We start from the raw sequence: 17,368 nt of genomic DNA, 5'->3' as shown, positions 1-17,368 counted from the left end.
CGTTAATCGCCAAAACCCGAACCCCATTCAAGGAAACAAAAAGAGACATAGTCCAACCCCACCCAGAAACCACCCACTAGGCAAACAAAAGGAAACTCAAACCGCAGCACTCGACCACCCACCGCCCACCACCCCCTGGCGAAGGCTATTCAAGCAAATGTTGTATGAATGTAATTCAATACTTTTTCAATCTTGTTGCCGTTGCCGGTTACTTTTGCCACGTTGCACAGAGAACAACTCTAGGTGAGTTCTGGCAATAGAAAATCTTTAGTACTTACTTGGATAGCTGAAAATCCAATCTTACTTTAAACTTTACATCGTTCATACTACGAACTTTAGGAATAGCAATTTCTCTCAGTGTTTCGATAAGTAAGAACAACGAGGGGGAACATGACGGGGGAAAATGCTGCTAGCAAAGTTACAACAAATTGGAAACACATTTTACCCTCCAATTGCTTAAACACAATAAAAACTCAAAGCGTATTTGTTAACTATTTATGCTTAAAATTTACTAACAGCAGTGTTGTTTTGGCTAGCGAATAATAATATCGTAAAAATGATCAACGATTTTTCCGACATTTTTCCAACGCGCTTTTCCATTATTTTCCAGACTCTGACAGTCGTGTCACTTATGCAAGCTTCACGCCAACAGGTCTCTAATTTCATCTCGCTTGTCTGCGCTTTCTTTCTCCACCCCTTCAAAAAGTGCACTTTGTTTTGGTACACTCAAAAAAAAAAGAGATCCAGCTTGATTCAGTTAACTAACAAAATAAACAAGTGATACTAATAATACATCCTTTCCTACCAAAAAGAGTCCATTCTGTAAATGGCAAATAAAAGCACGTACCAATAGTGGCCAAGTTGGAAAATAAAAAACGCTGCTGCTCATCCTCCTCCTCCTTCTCCTCCTCCACCTCCTCCTCCTCCTTATGTAACCCAAAACCGTTTTCGAATCAAAGCCTCTGTCTGTTTTGGCAAAATGTTCAAAGTGTTTGGCCTCTTTTCGCGTCATCAAAAGGGAAAATGGGACGACTGATGCCTGATGGCCACGCCCCGCGACAGCCCCTGCCATTTCTACGTCATTCACCACCACCCCCCGGGTGCTGGCTGAGGGGGAGGGGGCGCTAATAGATTTTCTATTACCAGGGGAAGGCAAGGACGCTGCAGGAACACTGGTTACCGGGTACTCGGTATACCGCACCCGTTCACACGCATGACCGAATTCCCATTTTACGCCCCGTCTCTTCCGGGGCCATCGGTCGTGGGCCAAAAGTCCCAGCGGAATCGATGCGGCATTATTATTATTATCATTATTAAAGGAGTCGATATGTGGCGTTGGCAAATCCCGGCCAATGCGTATAATATGCCACATGTCCAACCCACTTCATCTGAACCCCCCTCTGATTTTGTTTAATATATATATAGATTTTATTTTTCCAAAGAAGCCACAAGCGGCGACCGCAATTTGTAACTCATGTGAATGGGATTGCACATGTCAGTATTAGTCGTCAAGATTTGCAGTTTAGGGCCGTTGCAAGTGTTTTGTTTATATTAATAATACTAACTATATTACACAAATTACTTAAAAATGTATCAATTCCATATAATTATTGTCTGCTTATCTTACACCAGATTAATCAAATCATTACTTATCTTTTGAGTTTACAAGCTAGGAGTACTTCATGGGGTAATAAATCCAGTGCATGGAGTGCAATTGCAATCAGAATTATACACATAGTATATATGCATGTATAATCACAGAGTAGTTGGCAATCACACCCCCCTTCCCCCTTTGTGCTTTGTGTACGTGTTGGCCTATTGAAACAAATTGTAATTAAATGAAATGTATTCCAGGACGCTGCGACGCAGGCAGCCGGAGGCAGGATCTCCCATTCCCTCGGCTCGGGTCTCCATGTCAACCAGGTCGCCAGGTGGAAAGGGGTCAACAGTGGCTGTGACTGTGGCCGCAAGCATTTTTCCACTTATCCGGGATTAGCAAAAATGCCACATTAAACTAAGTAAACAATTACGGGCAGTGGGGCGATATCTGTCAGCTGCATCAAAAGGTAACAATAACTACGTACCCAATCAACCTGATAGCTTGCAGAAATGGAAAAACTTGGGAAGACGACAGTATTTTAATTGTATTTAATTATTCACATAAAGCTGGCCCAGGGTGCACAACAATTAGCAGCATTGTACTTTCGCTTGCATGAGTAATTTTCAATGTCTATTTCAATTTTATTGCCTATGTCAAAGTGCTCACTGTTCTGGAAAAATATGAATAATAATATTCTTATAACACATTATGGAATTAAAAATAAAAATTATTTGAGATATATTGAAAGAAACTTGCAAAGTATAAACTATTTAAATCAATAGTTTATTTTATGTCAATCCTATCTTAAACAGACATTTTTAAGTTTCTCCACTTCAGTATTCAAGTTTTAAAGTCTCCAAAATTAAAGTAAGCTAATCAAAAGATCCTTAAATAAAAAGAACACAAGGATATTCCTCTTTCTTATCTAAGTTCCCACCCTTCTAGATCACAGCTTAATTCTCCAATTTGTCATAATTTGATTCTTTACTTTGCCATAGTAACCAAGACTAAATTCTCCACTGAAATGATCAAAGGATTTGTGGGTAAAAAGATCCACATATCACACATATCACAGGATCACTCTTATCATAGTTTTCCACCACTCGATCGCTTGCCAACACTGATGCACATCATATCGATCTATCGAAAGCCCGATCGGATCTATTGGCGGCAATCCGCACCCGCAACTGCCATCGCTAGTGTGTTTTCACCGCCTTTTTTATTAAGCGAAAAACAAGTGAAGATTTGCTGCGGGAAACAGAAGCCGCAGGCAACAGGAAATAGGCAGACAGAGAGTACAGCAAAATGCCCGCTGGCGTTGTGAAGACGCCTCTCAGCGGCAGGAAAAAAGATGCGGCTGTGCCGGCCAAATCAGCGGAAAAGACGGCCAGCGGTGGCAAGAAGTTCGTGCAGACGCGTTTGCCCTTTAAGTTAATAACGCCTGGCGGTGGGGCGGGGCCCACATCCTCCTCCTCCTCATCGTCCCCCGCCACCACCGGCTCCGGCCCCGTCACTGTGATCCTGGATGAGGACGATCCCGCTCCCCGCAAGCGAAAGCTTTCGTACGACGATGAGTCGCCATCGGAGGGCACTGGCTGCTCTACGGGGCAACTGCGACGTTCGACCAGCAAGGAGAACTTAAATCTGGCCAGTTCCATTGCCACCAAAAAGGTCAAGACCACGGATTCGATAGCGGATGATGTCATAGAACTGGATGAGGACGAGGCCGACAAGGAGATGGTGAGCCAGGATGAGGTGGTGGAGGCCAAGTCGTCCAAGGTGGTCAAGACGAAGCCTAAGAAGGCGGAGGCCAAGAAAGGCTCTCCGGCTCCCATACAAATCAAGCTGCCATTGGTCAACAAGCGATCAAAGCGCAGAAAATCCCTGAAGAAATCTGAGGAACCGTTGGAGACTTCGAACACGGATGTTGCCAAGGGGGACAGCGAGTCCAGCGATGACATAGAGATCATGGCCGAAGAACTGAACCCCCAGAAGAGGCCAAAAGTACAAACGGCGCGTGAGAAATCCCCAGAAAACAGCTCTGCAAGCGGCAAACAGAAGGAGGAGGAGGTCAGGCAGGAGCATGGGAAGGACTCAAAGAAGCAGGAGGAGTCCAAGAAGCCGGGCAAGGAGTCGAAGAAGGAAGAGCCAAAGAACGCAGAACAAAATAAAAAGAACGATCAGGCCACAATAGATCTCTTTATGGGAAAGAAAGTGGAAACTAATAAGAAGGATAAACCGGAGGTCAAGACCACCGCTAAAGACAACAAAGATCCGCCGATTGCAGAGGATTCCAAGCCAAAAGAAGTCCCAAAGAAGGACACAAGCAAAACCGTAGGAAAAGGCAAGAAGGAGGGAGCAAAGCCATCTGAAAAGAGTAAGAAAGAAGAGAAGGAAGACAGCACAACAAACAAAGACAGCACAACAACAAAGTCAAAGAAAGAGAAAGCAGACTTACCTGCAAATAATCTAAAAGAACAACTTGCTGCTGTGAAAAATCATCAAATTGGAGCCAAGAAAAAGACTTCTGAAGATGCGTCGAACTCACAGAAATCGGCGACGGCCAAGAAGGATTCCAAGAAAGTCGAGCCATCTACCCAAGTTAAGTCGGACAACGAATCTCCGGAAGCTGCGGAAATCTCGGTGATCCTCTCGACCAGCGAGGCCAACAGTTCCAGCAGCGAGCACGAGATGGATGCGGACACGGACACCGCGGCCACAGACAGAGCCTCCGGCCAAAAGGAAACTCGCCTGAACAGGAAGAGTCTGCCGGAGGAAACCGGTGCCCCAAAGGGTCTTACGCCCAAACAGCAACGACTCTTGGAGCAAAGGAAAAAGGCTCGCGAGGAGAAGGAGCAAAAGCTGGCGGAGGAGCGTCGCCTCAAGCAGCAGGAGAAGGAGCATCGCGAGCAGCAAAAGAAGCAGGAGCGCGATGAAAAGGAACAGCAGCGGAAGCTGGAGAAGGATCAGAAGGAGCAGCAGAGGAAGATGGAAAAGGAGGAGAAGGAGCGCAAGCGGCAGGCGGAGATGGACTCCAAGAACGAGGAGAAGCGCAAACGCAACGAGGCCAAGGAGGAGGTGCAGCGCAAAAAGGACGAGGAGCGCCGCAAGAAGGAGCAGGAGCGTGAGGAGGCCGAGCAAAAGAAGAAGCGCGCCGCCGAGTCCTTCTCCAAGTTCTTCGTGCCCAAGCAGCCCAAGGGCGGCAGCGGATCCAACAACACATTCTACCTGGAGCACGAGCAAAGCAGCTGCGACAGCTCCAAGGCCAGCAGCCAAACGCTGGCCTTTCGACCATTTCAGATCAAGGACGACATGCTGCTAGCACCGATCGTGCGCAACTCGCTCGGCCAGGAGCAGCGCTCCCAGCTAGATAAACTTTTCCGACACCGGGACGAGGAAGTTGACGACGAGGAGGAGGAGGAGCAGGACATCGTCAGGCGAAAGCCAACAAATCGGGCTAATCTCTATCTTAGCGATTTGAGCAGCGGACGGCGCAAGCCGCTCAAGATGCAGCGCGATGTGAAGCTCCAGAGACGCACCAAGGACGAGGAGGAAGATGACGATGTTCAAGTGATAGGTAAGTGGCTGCAAGATATTAAACAATCTTCTTCACCATCATCTACATCATCAGATTACCTTTCGCCGGCGGGACTGCCTATCGAGGTGGAACAGCCCAAGCAGCTGACCCGAATGAAGGCCAAGTATCTGCATTTCGCCGACAACCGGAGGCCTCCGTACTACGGCACCTGGCGCAAAAAGAGCAGCAGCATCTCCGCCCGACGCCCGCTGGCACAAGATAAGGTATGAATCACTTCTTCTGGCTTAAATATCATAACACAAATATCATATATCGCAGGTGCTCTTCGACTACGAAGTGGACTCCGATTGCGAGTGGGAGGAGGAGGAACCGGGGGAATCGCTGAGCGCCAGCGAGGACGAGAAAGAGAAGGAGTCAGAGGAGGAATCGGAGGAGGAGTACAACGAGTGGTACGTGCCGCACGGCCATCTCAGCGACGAGGAACTGCAAAACGATGGCGACGGAATGGAAGACGGCCACACGCGGGAAGCGCAGAAGGCCAAACTCCAGGTGCTGCAGCAGGAGTTCGCCCAGGAAATGAAGAAGCAGACGAAAAAGATCAAGGCGCGCCTGCTGGGTCCCGTTTGGCTGGACGAGAACGGCAACAAGTCCGAGCTATTCCCAGCTATCTTTGCCCACACCATCGACATGTACGCCTGTTGGCAGATGGAGCCACTCAGCCTGGAGCCTCCGCCGGAACCGGAGCGTCAGGATCAGACGCCAGAGCAGCCGGTGCCGCTGCAGCTGGACGATCGTCTCATGCAGCAGCTGGTGCGCCTTACCCACGGCAATCGGAACTCGAAGATGTTCCTGATCAACGAGTATTTAGAGTACCTGAAAACCCAAGCGACCGCCGAGCCCAATCAAACAACGCTGCCCTCAAAGGCTGTGCTGCGCGAGAAATTCGACGAGCTGGCCAGCTGGAAGACCGTGGAGCTGGGCACACCCGAGGCCGCTCCCGCCAGTGCCAACAGCGCCAAGAAGAGCAGGAAACCGAAGAAGCGCCTCTGCTGGGTGGTGGCCAGCGATATGCTGGAAAAGTTCCAGCTGCCGGATCTCCAGCTGCAGAATCAGTGGAATTACACGTTGACGCCCAAGGTTAGCAACGGACCAGATGCAGCGCAGCAAGATCAAAGTCCACCAACGGATGCAGAACCAGCCGCCTCGCCCGCTGCCAACTCGGCACCCACAACGCCCATCAGTGGACAGGCGCAGGCGGGTCAGGGCGCCAAGAAGCGGGCCACCCTGATCATGTCCGTGCCCAGGGATCAGCCGATTCCCTCGGCCACCAAGAACAAGCTGATCAGCCAGTTCCTGCAACGCCAGAGCGATGCCAGCAAACCCAAGGAGAAGAAGCAGGAGAAGCCGCCGCCCACCGTCGTCGATGATGTGGTGATGCTCTCGGATTAGGAGTAGGCTTAAGCTAGATCCCCTAAGGAAATATCGCGATCGCGATTTCGCTTCCTGCTTAGGGAGTATTTTAAGAATACACAATTTTTTTCTCGGTAGTTTCACTCGTAAGTTGATTTAATTTTAAATGTTCCGATGTACGTTCGACTTATATGTCCTTCTCAGCCACCCCATCCCCACCAGGGTCACCCCTGTCCTACCCAGCACCCCACCCACTCGATCGCAAAGTTTTTAAGAAGCTGAGCAACAGAAGCTCGCCGGATTGCAATATTCGTTGAGCCAGCTATACATATATAGTATATATGCAAAAATACACTAACTACCTGATGTTCTTTCATTCGATGGCGATTTTGGGCTCGCATTGGAAATATATAGACACAATACATAAATCTTAAGCCATATTTATCATTTCAGTCCCAAATTGTTGGGGTTTTCTTGAGGGGATCAGTGTGCGGAATAAGTGGAAACAGCGCTTGAAGTTATTTTTAAAACTTGTTTGTTTATTCTTTTTGCCATTTTCGTTACGCTTTACGTTTCAATTAAATTAATTATTTAATATACATTTAGTTAAGATTCCCGACAAAAAAATTACTGTGGCTGCATCTTAGAAGTGCGTGTGTGTCGTGTGTGTGGGGGATGTGTTGTCTTTAAAAACTTGGACGTGAACGTGTGTCGTACCATTAGATCTGCAAGAGTTATCCCATCTACATTTAAATACGATTATCCGATTATCCATTAATTATTGCTATTGTAATCGTTGTTTAATTGTTATCTGCCGTCGCTATTACTTAACCGACCCCCGTTTATCCTCCTTCCCGCGTTCCCAAAAGTTCGCTATGCTAACTAAAAGAGCCGAGCATTGTGAGGAAATCTCAAGATAAAAAAGTGCGTTTACACAGGCGATTATTTTTGAAATAACCGGATGCTGGAGAGGATGGAGCCGCTCGGGAGAAAAGGTCGGGGGGTTCCGCTAACAATGCTGATTTACAGGATCGCATATATAGCTTTGTATGTACACGAATATGTATCGTTATATTATATATAATAAGGCAAATCTGACGAGGGGCAATCATAAAGTGTGGCTTCCTTTCGTGTTTATGGATAGGGTAAGTGCAGTGCGTTTCGGCCGTGTAAGGCCTCGTTGTTTGCTGAACCGTAATGCAAAATTTAGCGACATCAGAAGAGGCAGTCGTTAGACTAGGTGAGTTGGTCGTAAGTACAAAATATTAGTAGGGGGCGTTAATCCTAATCCATTGCTGCTATTACACCTATGAAACGCACTGCCTGAACGCATTCATGTATTGTCACAGAAACCAGTCAATCGTGTGTGTGTGTATATTTTTGATTAGTTTTAAACAGCGAAAAATCGTTAAGTACTTAAATGTTAAGATCAAGTCATTTACAAAATCATTTGCATGTTTTCACAATCCCAACACATGTCAAGTTGGGCCTTTCACTTAGGAAAGTTCGTTTAAAAAAAATAAATATTCTGGCTTGTGTACAAGTAAATTGAGGACAATTCTAAAGAAGTTTGCCCAGAACGCTTCCTCGCTTGGGAAAAAAACTATTAGTTTGAAAACCTAAGAACACTTCGAATCAAGTAGTTTCCGTTTAAAACAATTAAATTTTTATAGCCTACTAGGAATAGTTCCAAAATACCGTCCTTTTCTTTTCCGTAACGTAAATAAGAGCTCTGATATCTAAGTAAAATTAATTCATACTCGTCCCATCTATAAAATCGACCTAGCCTAAGGTGTGTGATAAGCGTTTCGTTGTCGTCAAACTCTCCCTTCGTTTCCATTTTGTTGTCGAGTTATTTGGTCGTTTTGTCTTTTAGGCTTCGGCTGCTCCATCATGTGTCCACTTCGGCATCTCTTGGAGCTGCTCCTGCCTCCAGCTGGGAGCCACTGCGTCAGGGCAGCAGGAGCGGGCGGAAGTAAGCACGACAGAAGATCGTCGATGCCGAGGGCGGCAGATCCTGGTTGCGATAGTACATGTTGCACTCCCGCTCCGTCAGCTTGTCGAACACGGTTGCATACTCGCGATGGAATGTGGCCAGGTCCACGTTGGACCTTCCGATGGCGGTCAGGGCCAGGAAGAGTATGTCGCGGTAGAACGAGTGCGATCGCTCCACGCCGTTGCTCTTCAGCTTGTGTCGCTCATTGGCCAAGCGCTTGAGGGGAGTGGCGAAGTCATTGCACCGGATGGCCGAAATGATTTGCTGAATGACACTGAAGGACACAAAGACATCATTGGTATTGGAATAACTGCTCTCTTGCCTGGATCTACTTACTTCTTGTTGAGCTGCGCGTGGTCGGTGAGCAGCGCCTTGATGAGCGGACTCGTCGGCTGGGTCTCCCTGTACAGCAAGTACATGGGTGGGCCACTGGCCTCGGTATGCAGACTCAGATTATCCCATAGGCACTGGATGTGCACCGTCTTCACCTTGCTCAGCGGATCGATGTGCTCCTTGTCGCTCTAACCAGTTGAGAAATCAAACATTAATCAATGGTACATCATCATTAGGAGCCATATTGAATGACCTACCGGCACGGGCAGACAGAGCTCGGGCAGGTGCGTCTTGCTCTCGATGCGCTCCATTAGCCAGAGCAAGTTCCAGTAGATGATCGGGTGCTCATCGACGAACTCCGGTTTTATCAGCGCAATGTCACCCTCCTGCGTTAGTATATTCTCCAGCTCCTTGCGCAGCACCAGCGGATTTAGATACGGCACGGTTAGGCTGGTCTTGTGGCTAGTGCCGTTGGCTGTTTGCTCCTTGCCGTCCTGCAGCGGATCCGACTGTTCCGACTCCTCCGCCTGCCGCTCGATCTGTACGCTGAGGAAAGGCACCGTGAGCTTGTTGCAGGCGTGGCAGGTGGTGTTCAGGTTGGAGTCCTCCGCCGTCCAGCCGCTCATGATCTCCTCGTCGTAGACGAGCACCGAGCAATTGTGGCACTGCGAACAGGTCGTCAGCTGGATCAACACATCGCAGTCACGATCCGCGGCGTTCTGTGGATTTAAAAGTGCATAAGTGGGTGAGGATACATTCAGATTCCAGGCTATCTGTACTAACCTCGCTTGTGAGACTATAGAGGTTGTCGGGCACAGCGGGAAAGGCGTGCATGTGGAGGGCGCCTGTGGAGCTGTTCTCGCCGAGCGGCACCAGGTTATTGTAGCTGGATTTGCGCGACTCGCTGAGCCTGCCCCATGGATCCAGGTCGCTGGAGACGCGACGCAGCTTGCCCTCCTCGTGGACGGCCGCATCGTGCTCCTCCTGCTCCGCATTGCCGTGCTGCGAATGATGATGATGGTGGTGGTGCGGATGGTGGTGCCCATGATGCAGGCCATGGGGATGGTGTCCATTGTTCGTCTTCGTCGGCGTCGAATTGGCCGATATCACGCCTTTGATCTCGTCGAACTTCTTGGTCAGCGAGTTGGCCGCCGATTTGATGCTGCTCAGACTGCCCTGGATCAACTCGTTCGACTTCTTGCCCGTCAAGCTGGGACTGGATGGTACAAAGGTCGGGAATTAATTGGGTTGCTTAAAGGCTGAACAATAATGAATTATCATATTTCTATGTACAACGAAACGAGAATGAGGTAAAGTCATTAGCAGCTGATTTCTCTGTTATTATCTTAGCAATATAATTGGTTGCTCTTAAGATCTGGTCTATTACCCGATAATAAACAGGTTAACTGGTTCATATTATTCTTAAATCCATGAACTTGTGCTTTAATACACCAATGTTATCAAACACTAATCAATTACACGTAGTAAAAAATAATCATACAGTAGTTTTAGGAACTCCCTTAAGTTAATCCAAAAGTTAAATACATATATGAGATCGGGGAAATCAGCTGCTGGTGGTGCTGCTATATATCATGGTGGTGCGTTGCTTGTGAATGGCCGTTAGTTAGTTAGTTTGTTCGATTTAATCGAGTTAGTGTGGATGCTTTGCGTGGCTTTAGTCAAACCTTGAATTGCCCGCCACCAACGAAGTTTTTTAAGGGGACTATAAACCATAACCGTAACCATAACTGTAACTGTAACCGTAAACAGAACCAAAGGCGAAACTCTGTGGAACAGCATTTCGGGTGTGGAACTTATGTGGAACACAAAACGAAAACAAGAGGTTAAGACTCTGTTGTGTGTGTGTGTTTTGTTGTGCCGCTGTGTGTTAATTGCCGCTGTCCACTTGTGCATTGCAAATAGTTAGTATTGGCCTGTTTTACAGAATATATAACAAATTTAAGTACAATAAAGTATTCAGATATTAAGAAGACAAGACATAGAACATCCCTGAAAAACTGAAACATATAACATACACTTAAGATTTACATCTGAACACAAGGAACAGATCAAAGTGGGAAATGAGATTATCTTAACTGCGACCCAAGAAATATTTTAAAAAAAAAAACCTCCTTCACCGAGAGAGCACAATTTGAATGCCAGGTGTATAGCGTGGAAAGCAGCACAACACACAAGTGGGTGTAGTTTTCGGGTATGTTTGTCTAGTTGTTCTCTAAGAAAGGTCTCCACTTACCTTATGCTCGATATATTTTCTATAATATTGGCGGGCAATTTCAAGTCTTTCTTAAGGGACAATCGTGCGGGTGAATAACGTCTAAGATATAATTATATATATATATATATATGTAAATAAATCATAAACGAAATGTGGCACAGAAACTGGTTCGATTCAGAAAGAGGTAGTAGAAATACATGGCTTCTCCAGTTTTCCACATCATTCGATTGAATTGAAAGATATAGACCATTATCAAATGGTTAAGCTCAAAGCAACTGATGTGAAAACAGGAAAAGCCATGTAGTTAGGGAAGAAAATTCTAAAATAAGGGAAAACTAATCCGCTTGTTTTGGTGAGTGGACGGTGGAATGCTTGTGGAATAGTGTGTTCAGATGATTTAAGGGAGACACAGAATGAGGGATCGGGGGAGGAAAGGCTGTGGAATGCCGGAGTTACCCGAACGTGAACTTCAGCGAGGATCCGATGTTGGCCAGGCTGTTGGTCACACCGCTGCTGGCCACCGGCATCGTTTCCGAACGGTGCATACTCTTCCCGATCTGCGTAGATTCGTCGAAAGTGGCGCTCCTCTGGCCCCGGAACAGGATCGGCTTGTCGCTGTATATGCTGCTGTCGATCTGCGACTGTGAGTGCTGCTCCTCCTGCTGCGCCTGCTGCGTGGGCGTGGCACTGGCAGCGGACTCCTCCTCGTTGAGAGCACCCAGTGGATCGTTTTGGGTCACGGGCGTGCGTGGCGAGATTCTAAAATATAACGTTTTAATTCGATTTCGATAAGCTTGAAAGTATTCCCAAACTCACTTGGTTGGACTCTGCACTCGCTGACGTGCCCGCTGTGCGGCCACATGCTCGTCAACTTCATCGTCATCCTCCTCGTCCGCCTCGTAGTCTCCTCCACCGGCGTATTCCAGGTCATCGGCGCCCGCTTCCAGTTGCTTTTGTGGCGTGCTCGGCGATCCGGCCGTGTATTCATCTTCGTCCTCATCCTCATCATCGTCGTCGCCGCCGCCAATGCTCATGATCTGTTTGCGTGGCTGCTGCTGCTGAAGTGCCTTGGCCAGGATTTCGGTGTCACCGCCATAGGTCGGCGTGTTCGGGGCGCTGAGTTCGCCGGGTATGAGCAACCCAGTGTTGTTGACCGCATCCCCTATTGTCTCGTTGTTACCGCCCGTCACCGTCTGGCGTACAATGCTGCCCAACTTGTTCCTAAGCCGATCGAAGGCGGCAAAATCGAGCAGTCCATGGCCACCGCCATCGCCGGAGGAGGAAGCCAAACTGGTGCGCGACTGTCCGTCCACCGTTTCCAGGGTGCTGAGGTTCTGGTCCTGGGATGCGCTGAGCGACTTGTTCACCTTGGAGGCGGCCCTTTGTTTGCCAGCCTTGCGGAACTGCGCCGCTCCCAGCACCACGTTCTTAATGCGATTCCAGCGGATCTGGCTGATCGTGGTACTGTCCTGGGGCCACTGCGACTCAAGGACGCAGCGGTTGTAGAAGCCATAGGTGAGCGCATTGGCCTGCACGCCAGAGCGCTTCATCAGGTAGTGCAGACGGACGGCCAGCACTGGCAGATTGTGAATACCGCACAACTGCATCATGATCCTGTAGCAGAACTCGTCACAGGTGATCTTCAGGCGACTGGCTCGCACCAGGACATCGTAGGCGGCGCGCAGTATCTCTGGCTCCTTGCCGGCGTGCCGCGGATCCAAGACCATGGATGGCAGGATGAGGAAGTAGAGCGAGTAGCAGGTGGCCAACAAGTATTTGGACCACGCCTCCGGATGCTGCTGACAACGGCTGGCCATCTTCTGGGACAGCTTAATCTCGTGTTTGGTCCGCCGGGCAATGGGTGATCCTGGCGAGAGGGAAGCGTTCAGCTGCAGCTGCAGAAATTTCGATAAAGCTGTCTTCTTCGTGCTCTGCAACAGTTCCGGTTGCAGCGTAAAGTTCTCGTAGTTGTAGGCTAATCCTCCTCCTCCGCCGCCAGGCTGAGATCCCGCCGGAGTCACGCTGTCCGGTGGAAAGATGTACTTGGTGCGCTCGCTGTTCTGCCCCGTGTCCCAGTCCACCAAATGCAGCTGGGCGGGCGTCTCATCGTAGTTGCCCACCTTCTCCGCACACTCGTCAAAAAAGCTGAGGCCATGATCGCCGTCGGAGACAAAGGAGCGCTCCTCAATGAAACGGATGAACATCTGGGTCTTCATCATCAATTCGAAGAACTTCTGGTGCGACTGTTTGTGGGTAGATCAAAGTGTTTTGTCTGACTGACTAAGCAAATAATGCTAAAACAGTTTTCTTACCTTATCCCGCGATCTCAAAAAGGCCTTCAGCTGGAAGAGGGCACTCGGATCGGTGGCTCCCACCGAGGGTGCTTTGGAAATGGGGACCAGAAAGTCCCTGTAGCCGCGCAGAATGCTGGCCATGAAGAGCAGAAAGGCCTCCTGGATGCGCTGCTCCAGCACCACCTCTCGCTTCCGCTTCCGAATGTCGCGATCCAAACTGTTTGTGGAGTCATAGCTTATGGGCTTGGCATTCTCCAGTTCGGTGAGCGTCTGGCGAAGTAGGCGGGCTGCACGTTTCGGCAGCAGCTTGGGTGACAAGTGGCGCTGCGACTCACATAGCTGCAAGTACGGTAATAGGTGCAATATTAATTCATTAGAAACACATTTCTAATCCGAAAACTAGCCCCAAACGTACGCTAATGTTGTTGGTGTCCAGATCGATGCAGGTGACATCCGTGGGCGGCTCGTACAAATCGAAGAAGCGCGAGTCCACGCCAATGAGATAAGGCAATGGGGCATGGAGCACCTCCGCCAAACCCAGCGGACAAAGTGGGATGTACGGACACTGCCACTTGAACGGAAACAGCAGGGAGACAATGGCTTCGGCCACAGCAGTCAACGTGGCAGGTCTGCGGCGAATAAATCGATATGTAGGATACGGTAAGGGTATTTGGTACGTGTGATGCACATACCTGAGTGAGTGGATGAGTATCTTCTGTTCGGTGAGAGCCAGCAGCAGCACATGCAGACAGTTGTCGGTGCCCAGATTCTGGAGCAGTATGTGGAAACCGGCGCCACTTCGCGGCAGCGGGGAATCCTCCGGCTGTGTGAGCAGGATGCGATCGTTGGACTCGCTGGACAGCTGCAGGTGAATGCTGGGCGCCGGAAACGGCACTTCGTCCAGCAGCTGGGTGATGTAGCGCTCCACGGGAATGGGTATATTAACGTCATACAGCACCATTCGCTGTAACGAAAACACCAGATAAGGATTAGATGGAATCGAAGTTAATGGGAGTGTAACCTCACATGGAGGTACTTCAGCCATTTGTCGAAGGTGTCACCAAAGGGATGATGCGACAGCAGACATATAGCCTTGATCATGTGCAGCGAGTGCTGGGCGCCGAAGTCCTCGTCCCAACCGAGCTGCTCCTTCTGCTCAGCCGACAATTTTGACTCGCTGAAAGTGTAAATCCTAAGTGTATATACTTTAAAAATATATTCAATTGCAACTTACTCGTAATCCTCGTAGAAAGTCAACGCCGATCCGTACACTTTGTAGGTGCCATCGCTCACGGTGAGCACAAAAGTGCTGAACACCGGACTGATGGGTTTCCGCTTCTCCGTGCCGTTGACGTGTGGCCAGGCCTCCAGTGAAGCGCCCATTGGCAGGCAGAAGAGCGGCACGCTCGGACACAGATTCAGCGGGAAGTCGGTGTGGTCGACGGTGGGGTAACGCAGCAGGATCTCCGGCTTGTAGCTGATGTGCTTGGGCCGGTACATGGACTTCTTGTAGCACAGATAGACATCGCTGCCCACATAGCCCTTGTTCAGAGTCTTGTAGATTAGGCAGAAGGCGTGCGGAGCCCGCTCACCCTTGCTCTGGACAATGACGCACAGTTCGGTGACCACCAGCTCGTTGCAGGGCATGTCCGCCCGGGCGCGTCGGTACGTGAGAAACGTCTTCGCGGACGAGTTGTTCACATTGGCCACCCTGCCGCCGGGCGTCTCCGCCACGATTTCCGCATCCGACATGATCCGCTCGTGGCCATCATACAGGACTCCTGCAAAGGTGGAAAAGATTAATATAAAAGTCGAGTTTTATTACATAGAAATGACGGCGCAAGCATTTAATCACCTATAACTCTACATTTTATATTGCATATTTTAGTTTTGACTGTGAACGATATTTGATTTAAATAAGCAACAATTTGTTGGCTTTATCACGAGTTTTTAATATTTAATTAAAAGAGATTATAATATTTAAATTTACTTTCGTTATCAATAAATACAACCCAGTCTTTCATTTTGGTTTCTTAAATCTACCAAAAACAACTTGGAGTTCTCCGAAAAAAAAACACAACCGGAAGTAAGTCAGAACTTTGATAGGCAAACTTTCAAATACAAAGCTAAACACTAATGGTCTCCTGGTAGAAATGCACCCACCTATGTCCACGAGAGGCGGGCGATCCTTGCCACGCCGGAAGTATATGTAGCAGTCGGTGGTGCGCACCGATCCGTGATTGAGGTTCGCCTGTAGACCCGTGGGCGTGTGCGAGAGGATTTCGTATCCCTCGGGCACCTCCTCGCCCAGCAGCGGGAAATAGACGCCGATGTCCGTGATCGGTTCGATGGTAGTGGCCGCCCTCAATCTTCCCGAGTCATTGAAGATGTTCTCCTGCAACAGCTGCGGATGCTCCGGCATTCCGGCCACCACAAAGTAGTCGGCGATGCGCTTCTCCTCCATGGCGGCGCCGTTTCCTCTGCAAGAGACAGCAAAAGACCCCGGTTTGAGTGGTTAATTTCTGGGCATGGCGGGACTGGCAGACCAGATAAGATAAGGTTGACAGGGAACACCAGTTCTACTAGTTGGGGTGGCTCCCAATCCCACATTTATTAATATTTTGTTGAGTTATCATCACCTGGGGGCAAAGTCAATGGTTCTTCTTCCGAGGGAAAGATTCAGATAAGCGACACAAGTGATTCCCTTGGTTCTTGCAACGGATATGAGAAAACATATATAAATCTTTATGTTTTTAAGATTTCATGAAGAGAAACATGTTTACTTTGCGGTTTTTCGAACGAAGTGAAAATGATGTTATCTCTTAAAAACCGAATGGTAAAAGAGCTGAACTGATATCTTCATTATTTCATCACATCCGATCGCATTACCCACAAAGAAGAACCGCAAGATTATATGGTTATGTTGTGGGTGACCCACTGGAGTACTGGTTGGTGACCCCAAGCGCAGGCTTCACTGTATATCTCTGCCCGCAGGGCGCAAAATGCTTTTGTTTACATATACCGATAAAGTCGTCGTCCGATTGGAATTGCATGCATTAACTGATACTCTGATTGGACTTTGTATGCTGGCGACTTTTTATGCTTCGCGCGGCAGCAGCAACAAAAGCAACAGCAACAACAGCGACAGCAAGAACAAATGGAGCTGGGGAAAACAAGTTCCGCTTGATGATTCAACTTCCTCCGCTTCCGTTTTACAGCACAATAGCACCAACGCATTTTGTTTGTGTTGATTGCTGATGCGTTGTTTTTGTTTACAGGAGTCCAATTGGCAGGTGTGAGTGGAAGACGTAGGGCATGGGCGCAGGGAGGGGAAGAGGGGCTGGCTGGTGAACTTACTGCACTCCCGTTAGTTGTCCTCCAAGGGGGCGCGGGGACGAAGGGGGCGTGGGCAACCTTCAGTTGTTTTTGCTGTTCGCCTTGGACTGCAATTGTCGCTTTTCCTTCGCTTTTCTTCACACTACGTTAATTTCCACTCACCAACACTCACCGCACGCACACACACACACACGCACACACAGTTGGACTACTTGAGAGTTTTCCTTTACATCATTTTCACAGTTTTCCAATTGGACTGCTTAACTGGGCCACTAACTTTGACTAAGACGCGCCAAGTGCGTTGAAATCCACTAATTTAGCCACTTTAAAAGCTACGCAAATACGTGTGGAGTGCAGTGGACAGAAAAGTAAGGAATAATGTTCGTTTAACTGGCCTGCCAGCCGTGTACGCGGCTCGGTGTGACTGGCGGAATGTGCCAATCGCCTGTATGCGCTGCTTGGCGAACTATATAATTAACATGCAATACGAAACACGCGACTATTATTATCGGATTTACTATTATTAATAACTATTTGGCCTTTGCTTCAGGCCTTTTTCAGCGTTGCCAGATGACAATAGCTTTTGGTCTATCGATAGACCTAACTGCCGATTACTTTGAAAGAA

At 48.6% G+C, this 17,368-nt stretch overlaps 2 protein-coding genes across 3 annotated transcripts; one reads left to right on the top strand and one right to left on the bottom strand.

Annotated features, from left to right (window-relative positions):
- The first annotated feature begins 2,788 nt into the window (after positions 1-2,788).
- Positions 2,789-6,976, top strand: LOC6619836 (chromatin assembly factor 1 subunit A). Its single transcript, XM_032726649.1, has 3 exons — positions 2,789-5,177; positions 5,232-5,401; positions 5,457-6,976. Exons 1-3 carry the CDS (start codon positions 2,906-2,908, stop codon positions 6,585-6,587), a joined length of 3,573 nt encoding a protein of 1,190 aa, XP_032582540.1. The 5' UTR covers positions 2,789-2,905; the 3' UTR covers positions 6,588-6,976.
- A 760-nt stretch (positions 6,977-7,736) lies between these two features.
- LOC6619835 (DENN domain-containing protein Crag) lies at positions 7,737-17,246 on the bottom strand. 2 transcript variants are annotated; one of them, XM_032726647.1, is made up of 14 exons: positions 16,765-17,246; positions 15,571-15,887; positions 14,642-15,188; positions 14,434-14,584; positions 14,100-14,371; positions 13,823-14,036; positions 13,426-13,746; positions 11,930-13,356; positions 11,570-11,872; positions 11,132-11,212; positions 9,661-10,093; positions 9,135-9,596; positions 8,881-9,065; positions 7,737-8,818 (listed from the first exon to the last, which is right to left on the bottom strand). In XM_032726647.1, the coding sequence occupies exons 2-14, from the start codon at positions 15,869-15,871 to the stop codon at positions 8,500-8,502; spliced, it is 5,016 nt and encodes a 1,671-aa protein (XP_032582538.1). In that variant the 5' UTR covers positions 15,872-15,887; positions 16,765-17,246; the 3' UTR covers positions 7,737-8,499. The 2 variants fall into 2 exon arrangements, with proteins under 2 accessions (XP_032582538.1, XP_032582539.1); XM_032726648.1 differs by lacking the exon at positions 11,132-11,212.
- Between the last annotated feature and the right edge of the window lie 122 nt (positions 17,247-17,368).

The sequence above is a fragment of the Drosophila sechellia genome, chromosome X (genome assembly GCF_004382195.2).
Source record: "Drosophila sechellia strain sech25 chromosome X, ASM438219v1, whole genome shotgun sequence".
Classification (NCBI taxonomy): domain Eukaryota; kingdom Metazoa; phylum Arthropoda; class Insecta; order Diptera; family Drosophilidae; genus Drosophila; species Drosophila sechellia.
Note: the sequence above shows the minus strand (reverse complement) of the source record. Positions and strands in the feature narration are given on the sequence as shown.